At 42.2% G+C, this 12,134-nt stretch overlaps 1 protein-coding gene across 1 annotated transcript in view; it reads left to right on the top strand.

The window, feature by feature from the left end:
* Positions 1-7,068, top strand: part of LOC103282849 (uncharacterized) — an 87,735-nt gene extending 80,667 nt beyond the window's left edge. Inside the window, 5 exon segments of the mRNA XM_062969278.1 lie at positions 2,247-2,346; positions 3,634-3,713; positions 3,919-4,039; positions 5,890-6,829; positions 6,831-7,068. Of these exon segments, the coding sequence (XP_062825348.1) occupies positions 2,247-2,346; positions 3,634-3,713; positions 3,919-4,039; positions 5,890-6,829; positions 6,831-6,951 (1,362 nt within the window). The 3' untranslated portion in view covers positions 6,952-7,068.
* Positions 7,069-12,134: the final 5,066 nt, after the last annotated feature.

Here is a 12,134-nt window from a genome sequence, read left to right as displayed (position 1 = left end):
GTGAGACAGATTCACCTTAGTAATTCCAAGAAGCCAAAAACAGTTGTGTTGAAAGATAATTTGAACTTCTAACAGACTTCTCTGCTTGTTATGGATCTAATATATTGATCTAATATATGGATCTAATTATATACTAACAATCTATATATATAAAAGGGTAATGAAATTTCGGCCTAGCACAAAACAACAAAACTACACATTCCAGAAACACTAAACTTGGCAGCACAACCCTCATCCATGCCTCTACGTTCATACAACAAAAAGAAAAGAAAAATTAAGTCCTAATTAGAGGGAGAGGAATAATTGTTTTTATCCAATTGCTGCCAGTTAGAAGGCTAAGCTCCACCCACTTGGTCTCCTAGCAACCCACTCAGCCCAGGGGACAAGCAGAGTTAGGCCTCACTTAGGCCTCTTCCACACTGCCTATAAAATACAGATTATCTGATTTTAACTGGATTATATGGCAGTGTAGACTCAAGGCCCTTCCACACAGCTATAGAACCCCTTAATGTCAGGGGAAAACCTTTACCCTTTACCTTAACTACCAGCAATTCCTCAATACTTTATTTCCCATACCACCATACTTCGCCACAGCAACGCGTGGCCGGGCACAGCTAGTATCCTATATTGTAGGTAAAGGTTTTCCCCTGACATTAAGTCCAGCCGGGTCTGACTCCGGGAGTGCACCAACTGCGGCCATTTCTTAAGAAGCCAGATCTGGCCAGGGTGGTTCATGCCTTAGTTACATCCCGTCTGGATTACTGTAACACACTCTATGTTGGGCTGACTTAAGAGTGTTCAGAAACTTCAGCTGGTCCAAAGAGCTGCAGCCAGTTGGTCACTGGGGCCAGCTTCAGGGAACAGGGAACCCCCCTGATGCAGCAGCTCCACTGGCCGCCAGTTTGTTTCCAAGCACAATTCAGCATGCTGGTTATGACTGTTAACGCCCTAGACCAGTGATTCTCAACCTGTGGGTCCCCAGGTATTTTGGCCTACAACTCCCAGAAATCCCAGCCAGTTTACCAGCTGTTAAATTTCTGGGAGTTGAAGGCCAAAACTTTTGGGGACCCACAGGTTGAGAACCACTGCCCTGGACAGTTCAGGTCCAGGTTATTTGGCTGACCGTGTGTCCTTATATGAACCTGCCAGGACCCTGAGATCCCCTTCAGGATCCCACCTCCATCTCAAACTTGGTGGAAATGAGAAAGAGTGGCAAATGCCCCTCGAGTCTGGAACTCCTTTCTTCTTCCCAGGGATTGAAGAATGGCCCCCTCCCTGCTGTCCTTCTGGCGCAGACTAAAACCTTTTTATTCAGGCAAGCTTTTAAAGGTTTTTGAAATCAGGCCAGAGGGTGCTGTGATTTTTTTACTTTTACTATGTATTTATTGATTTTAATTTTGAAATACCAGTGATACTGAATTCTGTTTTAATGTTTATATATTTGTAGATTTTAAACTGTACTGAAATGCTTTTAATGTAAGCCGCTTTGAGTCTTCTTGTGGAGAGAAAAAGTGGGTTGTATCTAAGCATAATAATAATAATAATAATAATAATAATAATAACAATAACAACAATAACTTCTTGATGACTGCAGTGGACTGTATTTCAGAGGAAGGATCTGGCAGAACCAACTCTGAGTGTTCTTTACCTAAGAAACCAAATAAAATCCACAGGGTTGGGCTAAGTCAACAGGGATTTGAAGGTACATATATACACCACCCTCTCAAATAATAAATCCCATGATTCCAGAGGCCCCAGTTAGGGCAATAAAGTGGAATCATAGCTGGTTAGCTGTGTAGTAAAAAAGCATTTCTAAAAAACTAAATGTAAGAATGCTTGTGGATTTTGAAGATTAAGAAAAATATCGTGATAGCAAGGTAGGATAACAAAGTTAGCTAAGATAAGTTAACAGGATGGCAAGATAAGATGTTAGTGGAGTATTTTCAATGCTTACCTTTGAGGTGGGAATTCCATTTTTAATGCAAATTGTATAACAATACATATTTTGCTCAGTAAATAATAAATATCATATTATATTGTATTTTAAACAAGAAAGCACTTTTGGTCAGTCCAAGACATACAGCTGAGCAGAATGCCCCAAAGCCAGAAATCTCCCACCAAGACCAATGTATAGAATGAGCAAAATCAGAATTGGCTCCACAACCATAGTCTGAGTATGCTAGAAATTGTTACCAAAAGCCTTCTTTTCTAATCTTGCTTTTTTGTAAACTTTGCTACTTGTTTAGGTGCAGGAATATTTTGCTTATGAGAACAATGATGTGGAGAAGTCTCTTTCGGACACCATTTGTGTTGTCGTGGTTGGAGACGGAGAATACATCACAGTTGGTAAGGTATTGGGGGGAATTGTCCTTAAATGGCTGAGCTGTGTGACTTCCAGATCTGTGTGAGCTTATATGTCCTAACCAGCCATTTGAAACCTGGTTTGTGTAAGAAGAAAAGACCAAACTTGCATACTGAGTATTTCTTCTCCTTATTTTTTCAATTAACTTATTCAAATTTTATTTTCCTACTCTTGATGGCGACCAACTAAAGTTAATTTCTTTTGTTAGTAGATTAGTAATATACATGGAAATATTTATTATAATTATATCTATCATTCACTTAGAATCTACACATATCAAATCTTCTTACATAAATGTATATATCTATATTTAGGCCGGGCTGTGGCACAGGCTGGAAAGCGAGCCAGCTGCAACAAATCACTCTGACCAAGAGGTCATGAGTTCGAGGCCAGCCCGTGCCTGCGTCTTGTCTCTGTTCTATGTTATGGCATTGAATGTTTGCCTTTATGTGTCCAATGTGATCCGCCCTGAGTCCCCTTCAGGGTGAGAAGGGCGGTATATAAATGCTGTAAATAAATAAATATCTATAGTCTCAACCTCCCTGAAGTTATACACTTTTCTATTCTAATTCAAAAATATTAACTCATCAATTTTCTAAAACTTTTTTAAACTCTTAGATATACAAATTATATAGTTTATATACATTCATTATTATGTAATACTTTTAGTTCACAAATCGCATTGCAGTCACCTTCTGTTTTTTTTATATAAAATCCATAAAAGGTTTCCATTCTTGCAGTTTTTGTGTATTATCTTGTTGCAGAATGAAAGAAAATTTGTCCATTTCAGCCATTTAAAAAATGTAATACATTCATTAGGTGTTGTTATTCTTTGTTGCTTCCATAGTTTTGTGTATTCAATTCTTGCTGCTGTAGTCATGTACAGGAAGATTCTTTCCTTATGTTTGAGCACTGGCTTGTGTAGTAGTCCCAATACATTCTCTCATTTATTTCGCAATTACAAACTGTAACTTGTTTCATTATTAATTATTCTGCATGATCTAAGAAAGTTCATGCTAGTCTACTAAAAGTGACTCTAACCAGCATATTGAACCCTGCATTATAGGGTAGGTCATGCTTCACAGCAAGGAAACCATTTTTAAAACGAGGTAGTCCACCTTAAAGATTTAGGAACCAAACCCAAGGGGGGAATATTAAAAGAGGACCATGAAGCAAGGGAGGGTGGCAGGCGTCCAAGGCTAAGAACTGTGAGACCAGCTTGGAAAGGAGCCTAGTCTCACCCTCCCCATTGTGTTTCATCTCTTTCTTAGGCAATGAAACATGGCCAAGTGGTAGTAGCACATCTTTTCACGATTCCTTACTAAGAAGAGACTCTGAGAGACCAGATCAGGTAGGTAGGAGCGTCCCTGAAAGAAGAATGAATAACCATGTTCTGTGAGTATTGCCCGGTCTAACTGAACCCCCTTCTTTTTCTTTCCTTCCATTCAAGATGTTACAATTAAAACTTCATAGGAGAGGTCAATTACGAATAGCTTGGTTTTCCTTTCCAACTTGGGTTGCATTTCCTCCTCGCAGATAACCGTTTTTGTCTTTAGGTGACTTTTGAAGATGTGGCTGTGGATTTTACAGAGGAGGAGTGGGCCCTCTTGGATCCCGAACAAAGAGCCTTGCACCAGCAAGTCAAGGAGCAGAACTTGAGGATCATGTCCTTTATGGGTAAACCTATTTTATTTACAAGTGTTCATCATTTGATGCTTCAGGTTTTTTCCTCTGAAGCCATAGAAAGCATTCATTCATTTTCCACATGGAGAGAGTTGACACATGGGTAAGGTTGCCATATTGTTTGAATTCTGAGCAAATTATTTGCCATCAAAACAAATGATTTTTTCCTCACTTTTGCTGGGAACCCTTGGATCAGCAACAAGGACACCAGCAAGCACTCCCTTTCTTGTTTCAGCCTGCATCAAGGTTCAGCATTAGCTCAATGTATAGATTTTTATACCTTGCTGAAACCAAAAGTAAATGCTGCCAACATTGCATCTGCATAGAACTGTCCAAGAGAGTTGTTTTGATTGGTCAGGACACTTAATTCCTGCTCAGCCAGAAATCCCTGACCAATTGGCAGCTCCTTGTGAAAAATTTGCTAGGTTCTTTGCAGATAAAGTCGCTCAGATCCATTCTGACATTGGTGTCAATGTTAATGCAGTCTCAGTGGATGTAACTCAGGCATCTGTTTGCCATGGTTCTATGGATTCCTTTCAACCTATCAAGCTCGAGGATTTGGATAAGATCCTGGGTGGAATGAGACCGACGACCTGCTCTCTAGATTCCTGCCCATCCTGGCTCATTAAATCAGCCAGGGAGGAGCTGGCAGAGTGGGTGAAGGTGCTGGTAAACGCCTCCCTGACTCAGGGAATAATGCCATCTAGCTTCAGGGAGACAGTAGTTAGACCCTTACTGAAGAAACCTGCACTGTATCCCACTTAATTGATTAATTATAAGCTAGTATCCAATCTGGTTTCAGGCCTACCTATGGGACAGAGACGGTGTTGGTCGCCTTGGTGGATGACCTAGGAAGAGAGCTAGATAGAGGGAGTGTGTCCTTACTAGTTCTCCTGCGCCTCTCAGTGGCTTTCAATAACATTGACCATGATATCCTTCTGGACTGTTTCTCCAGGATGGGGTTTGGGGGCACTGTGTTACAGTGGCCCCGGTCCTTCCTGGAGGGCCAGACCCAGATGGTAGAGCTGAGAGACTCCTGCTCGACTCCGTGACCTGTGGCCTGCAAGGTCCCTCAGGGCTCAATTCTGTCTTCTATGCTGTTTAATATTTACATGAAACTGTTGGGAGAGATCATCCAGAGCTTTGGAGTTCATTGTCAAATTTATGCGGCCAACACCCTATCATTTCTTTCCACTGAATGCCAAGGACACTGTTCGGTCCTGTCTTCCATGCTGTTTAATATTTACATGAAACTGCTGGGAGAGATCATCCAGAGCTTTGGAGTTCATTGTCAAATTTATGTGGCCAACACCCAACTCTTATCATTCCTTTCCACTGATTGCCACTGTGTATGCGACCTGGCTTGCTTCTTTGAGATAGCAGTAGTCTTCCACAGTGTTTCTCCTACACATGATGCAATGAAATTAAGTTTTTAGCAAGGTTTTTAGCTTTCTTGTGCCAGAAGTAAGGGGATTTCTGAGAGACTAGGAGTAAACTGTTATATTTTTCCCAGCCTTGGTTTAGATATGATTTATTTTTACACTTCTATCTTTGTATAATTTTTGGAGCAAAGACAAGATAATTTTTGGAGCAAAGGAGACCCCCTGCTTCTTAGCAGGGGGTTGGACTGGATGGCCAATGTGGTCTCTTCCAACTCTACTATTCTATGATTCTATGACAGAACAGATCTTTTCTTTAATTAACAGCCAGTGTGGGAAAGGGATAACTTGCCTAAATGCATATTGCAATTTGTATGCTTTTCAACCAGGCAAGGATGATTTTAATATGACCTTTTCTTTTAATTGCATGGCCACACTTCTCTCATTCTCAAACCATGTAAACAGAGGCGACACCATTTAAATCTTTGGAATATGGAAAGAATGTCAGTTGGAAGGAACCGCTCACCTGTCATCCAGCAATTCACAGACCAGATAAACCATTTAAATGTTTGGAGTGTGGAAAGAGCTATTGTCACAAGAGACATCTTATTCGTCATCAATCAACTCACACAGGACAGAAACCGTTTATATGCTTTGAGTGTGGGAAGATCTTCAATCAGAAATCACATCTTGTTGTTCATCAGGCGATACACACAGGAGAGAGACCATTTATATGTTTTGAGTGTGGAAAGAGCTTCAGTCAGAAGTCAAACCTTGTTGTTCACCAGGCAACTCACAGCAAAGAAAAACCCTTTAAATGTTCAGAGTGTGGAAAAAGCTTCTGTCAAAAGATACACCTTATTCGTCATCAGTCTACTCACACAGGAGAGAGACCATTTATGTGCTCAGAGTGTGGAAAGCTTTTCAGCCAGAAGTCACACCTTATTTTCCATCAGAGAACTCACACAGGAGAGAAACCATTCAAATGCTCAGTGTGTGGAAAGACATTCAGTCAGAAGACATCGCTCGTTCTTCATCAGTCAACTCATACCGGGGATAAACCCTTTATATGCTCAGAGTGTGGAAAAAACTTCAGTCAGAAGGCTGAACTTGTTCATCATCAGGCAACTCACACAGGGGAGAAACCATTTCAATGCTTGCAGTGTGAAATGAGCTTCAAACGGAAGTCACACTTCATTATTCACCAGGAAACTCACACAGGGGAGAAACCATTTAAATGTTCTGAGTGTGGAAAATGCTTCAGACGGAAGTCACACCTTGTTATTCATCAGGGAACTCACACAGGAGAGAAACCTTTTAAGTGCTCAGAATGTGGAAAGTGCTTCAGTCAGAAGGCATACCTTGTTCGACATCAGGCAACTCACAAAGGAGACAAACCATTTCCACCTGGAGTGCGGAAAGAGTTTCAGTCAGAAGAGAAACCTTATTAACCATCAAATCTGTCACATGGTGGTGCAGGTAAAGCTGGAGGATGACAAGTTCCCTTTTTTACATCAGAGTCACTGAGTTCAAAATATTGACTTAAAAACTTAATAACCTGATATCTTTCTCTGAAAGTATTCATGTTTATCTTAAGAAATGGCCACCAGTATTTCTGCCTTACAAAATACAAGGGTTTTTTTTACAAAGCCAAAATGTCCTGCTGTCTTGTTATCTAGGCTTGTTGAATGTGAGCTTGAAATGTTACAGCTATAAGCTAATTTGGCAATTTTACTTCTTTCAAATTGGGAAATGAGTTTATTCCAATTTAATAACACTAATAATTATGTATTTAAAATGGAATTCAGGAGGATTTCCTTCTGTGTAAACATGAAGCCAGTGTTGTGCAGTAGATTTGAGTGTTGAACTGTAGCTCTGCAGACCAAGGTTTTGCTTGGCTGTCAAAACCCACTGAGTGAGCTTAGGTGAGTCATGCACTCTAAGCCTCAGAGGAAAACCATGACACATTTGCCCTGAACAAATACTGCCATTAAAATCTTATGACAGAGTCGGCATACTTTGGAAAGAACACACACAGACCTGAAATGGACATGGATTTATCAGAATGAATCTTTTGGCTATAAATATATAGCCCCACCCCACTAACACTTGTTGATCCATTGAGTCAGGAAGTGGCTGGACTCCCAACACCCATCATCCTCTATCAGACCCCCCGCCCCCAAACCCAACAATATTTTGAATTGAATCATGTAGGATATGTGTATCTTGTTTTGTTCCTATCTATTGCAGGTGGAATTTCCACAGCTCTCAGGATGTGGCTGCTTTCCAGCTACCATCATCTATCAGTCTCCCCAAACACTGCCAATATTTTAACGGTATGTGTAGCACGTTTGGTCAAGATACACCCCCAAGCCCTGATACTTTAAAAGTTGGATTGTGATGGGTATGTGTTCCAAGTTTGGTTGAGATTGGTCATGCCATGTAGGAGCCATTCTGGAAGAAACATATACACATACACATATATTTTCACTTTTATAAAATACCAGCCTGCCTACCTGGCATTGTCCAGGTGTCGGAGCAGCCTTTTCCTCCCTCCTTTCATCCTTTCTCTTTCCCTCCCCTCATATTGTTTCCCCTTTCTTTTCCTTCCTGATCCATTGTCTGTGGGATTCACACAACTCTCCAAATGTGGCTGAACTACATCTCCCACAATCTTCTATCAGTCACCCCAAAATCCACAAATACCCCCACAATACACAATACCCCACCCATATCTTAAATTGGTCATGATGGCTATGTATGCCAAGTTTGGCCCAGAACTATCGCTGGAAGGATTCAGATGGCCCTCTGGATGTTGAACTACAACTCCCATCACCCTCTACCAACACCCCCCCCCCCCCCTTTCTGAAACCCTGCCAGAATTTTAAGTTGGGCCATGATGGGACTGTATGCCAAGTTTGATCAAGATCCATCATTGATGAGATTCACAGGCTTCTCCGGATGTAGGGGCCATCCTGGAAAATGCATACATACATAGATACATACTAGCTGTGCCCGGCCACGCGTTGCTGTGGCGAAGTATGGTGGTATGGGAAATAAAGTATTTTATATTATCTGCTTAGAATTGGATTATATGAGGCCCCTTCTACACAGCTGGATAAAATGCACACCGAAGTAGATTATATGGCAATGTGGAGTCAAGATAATCCAGTTCAAAGAAGATTATAAATGGGTTATATAGCTGTGTGGAAGAGCCTTGAGTCTGCACTGCCATATAATCCAGTTAAAATCAGATAATTTGTATTTTATAGGCAGTGTGGAAGAGGCCCAAGTGAGGCCTAACTCTGCCTGTCCCTTGGGCTGAGTGGGTTGCTAGGAGACCAAGTGGGTGGAGCTTAGCCTTCTAACTGACAGCAATTGGATAAAAGCAATTATTCCTCTCCCTCTAATTAGGACTTTATTTTACTTTTCTTTTTGTTGTATGAACATAGAGGCATGGATGAGGGGTTGTGCTGCCAAGTTTAGTGTTTCTGGGATGTGTAGTTTTGTTGTTTTGTCCTAGGGCGAAATTTCATTACTCTTTTATATATATAGATATACATATTTTCACTATTGCTATTTAGTTTTGCCTAAGCATGCCTTCTTCCTTTCCCTCAAAGGTTGCCTCCTTCTTTTTCTCCCGCTGCAGCTCGCTTCCATCTTTTCCTGGCCTTCTCCCTTAAAATGTCCACATGGCAATACTCTGCCCACCCCCTTCCCACAAAAGGGACTCCTTGTTGGTGGTTAGCTTTTCTGTGAGAGACTCCCTAGAGCAGGCATGGGCAAACTTTGGCTCTCCAGGTGTTTTGGACTTCAACTCCCACAATTCCTAACAGCTGGTAGGCTGTTAGGAATTGTGGGAGTTGAAGTCCAAAACACCTGGAGAGCCAAAGTTTGCCCATGCCTGCCCTAGAGTATCTCCCACTTGCCATCTCTCCCTCCGAGGTGGCCTCTCTATCTATATACTGTCCTCTTGCAGTTGCATCAGCCCTGCTTACTTAAGCATAGGGTCTTGGCGGTGAGTCCGTACGAGGCTGTAGAGATCTATTCTTAACCTGCATGTTCTTCCACAGTGAGAGCATCAATTTCCAGATGGAAGGCAGTCCCAGTCAGGGTTGGCTTGATGTGCCTTCCTCTTGACACATTTCTCTCTTTCGCCCTCCGTTCTTGCCTCTTCAAATTCCACAACACTGTTGGTCACAGCTGACCTCCAGCTAGAACGCTCAGGGCAGGGCTTCCCAGTTCTCGGTGTCTATGCCATAGTTTTTGAGGCTAGCTTTAAGCTTATCTTTCAATCTCTTTTCCTATCCACTACCAACATTCTGTTTTCCATTTTTGAGTTGGGAGTACAGTTGGGCATTCGGACAACGTGGCAAGTTCAGCGAAGTTGATGGCAAAGGAGCATCGCTTCAATGCTAGTGGTCTTTGCTTCTTCCAGCACACTGACCTTTGTCTGCTTGTTTTCCCAAGAGATTTGCAGTTTTCAGAGGTAAAAAAAAAAGTTCAGCCCTGCAGCATGAGGCTCATGGGACACTAATGCAAGACATTTTAAAAATGAAGGGTATTTTTTTTTAAAAAAAAGTGGTTTTGTTTTTCATTCTAAACCAAATTAAAAGTGGTTTAAATCGGATAATAAAGGATATCCGTATCAAGCCTGGTCCAGATACCAAGTCATGTAGGACCTTTTGAGTAACAAACATACATTTTCTCTCGTATAGATCAGTAATGACTTGAAGCACATGACAAAGAGATGTGGATTTAAGTCACTGAATGTTTTGATTTGTGAAACTGCCAAATTCCTCAAAACTTGTGATCCACCGTATCAGGAAATTGATATAAAGCAGAAGGTTGGGGAGGGAGGTGGTCGAGAAGGGACTCTTTGAGCGGGGGAGCTCAAGCAATAAACACACTCGCAGCCGTTCTCAATCTGGGTCTGTGTGATGTGTGGATGGATAAATAAAATTGTATGATTGGTGTGTGGCGAAGGGCTATTAAGGCTTGCCAAGGCTGAATACGCCATCCTAAGAAATTTGGAACCTGGAAAACTGTGTTATGGAGAAACAAAGGAGTTGAAGAAAAGTGCTGATGAAAGTAAACTACTTAAATGCCGACATAACTGATATGGGGTAAACAGGATAAGTTGACATGGTCAGAGATAATGATCCTTTAACTAAGGACGTCAGATACAATGCTCATTGCGTTAAGGAAGAGAAACAACATCTGTCTGGAACTGGAGTGTCTCAAGTGTCACAAGTGTCATACTGCCCGAGTTATTGGAAGGCATTGTTGTTTTGGGATGTTAGGTCATATCACTGAAGTTTGGTCTCGATCCATCATTGGCTGGGTTCAGTGCTGTTGGATAAGGGTGAACTACAACTCCCAACTTTCCAGGGCAATCACCCCCAAACCTTGCCAGTATTCACTGTTGGCCATGTTGGGTGTGTGTGCCAAGTTTAGTCTAAATCTGATGTCAGTTGGATTCAGTGCTTTCTGGATGCAGGTGAACTACAACTCCCAGATCCGAGGTCAATCATCCCCAAATCACGCCTGTATGGATAGTTTGCCATGTTGGGTCTGTGTGCCAAGTTTGGTACAGCTCTGACGTCAGTTGGGATCACTGCTTTCTGAATGCAGGTGAACTACAACTCCCAGATCCAAGGTCAATCACAACCAAAACAGGCCTGCATGGACAGTTGGCCATGTTGGGTCTGTGTGCCAAGTTTAGTACAGACGTGACGTCAGTTGGGTTCAGTGCTTTCTGGATGCAGGTGAACTACAACTCCCAGATTTGAGGTCACCAGTAAATCAGGCCTGTATGGACAGTTGGCCATGTTAGGTCTGTGTGCCAAGTTTGGTACAGATCTGATGTCAGTTGGTTTCAGTGCTTTCTGGATGCAGGTGAACTACAACTCCCAGATCGGAGGTCAATCACCACCAAATCAGGCCTGTATGGACAGTTGGCCATGTTGGGTTTGTGTGCCAAGTTTGGTACAGCTCTGACTTCAGTTGGGATCACTGCTTTCTGGATGCAGGTGAACTACAACTCCCAGATCCAAGGTCTATTCCCACTAACCCCTGCAGTATGTTCAGTTGGCCATGGGGCTTCACTATGCCAAATTTGGTCCCAGTCCATTGTTGATGGGGGTCATAGTATCAGTGAAGGTACTCCAAGTCCCATAATCCATGGCAAGTTTGGTCCAGATCCACTGTTGGTTGGGTTCACAGTGCTCTCTGGATGTCGGTCAAGTACAACTCCTGTAAATCATGGTGAATTCTCCCCAAACCTCTTGTTCAGTTGCTGATCAATTCCTCTGTTGTCTGTGTGGCATAGGAAGGGGCAGGAAAGGGTTAAGGGAGAGGCAGTGGGCGGGGCCATGCAAATTAAGGAACCCTGGGATGTCCATTCTAGAGGAAAAACAATATTGTGGAGGCAGGCACCAGTCTGTGTAAATGGACACCCATGTCACATAAACATATACACATTTTCTTTTCTTACGTGTTTAGATAGATAATTAGTTTCGAGACTATTATTTTATCATCAAGATCATAGGAGTGTTTGCATTCACGGATTGCCTTCCATCCCGAAAGGAGTGAGGCTTCCTCACAGCCTTCGCTGGCTGGGTCTTTCTCTAAAGGGTTAAAGAGACCGAGAGGAGTTCCTAGAGGGGAAGCAGAAAGGGCCTCCCACAGCTCAAACTCCGCTCCTTCCG

Source organism: Anolis carolinensis, chromosome 2 (assembly GCF_035594765.1).
Source record: "Anolis carolinensis isolate JA03-04 chromosome 2, rAnoCar3.1.pri, whole genome shotgun sequence".
NCBI lineage: Eukaryota > Metazoa > Chordata > Lepidosauria > Squamata > Dactyloidae > Anolis > Anolis carolinensis.
This window is presented reverse-complemented; position numbering and strand designations above follow the sequence as displayed.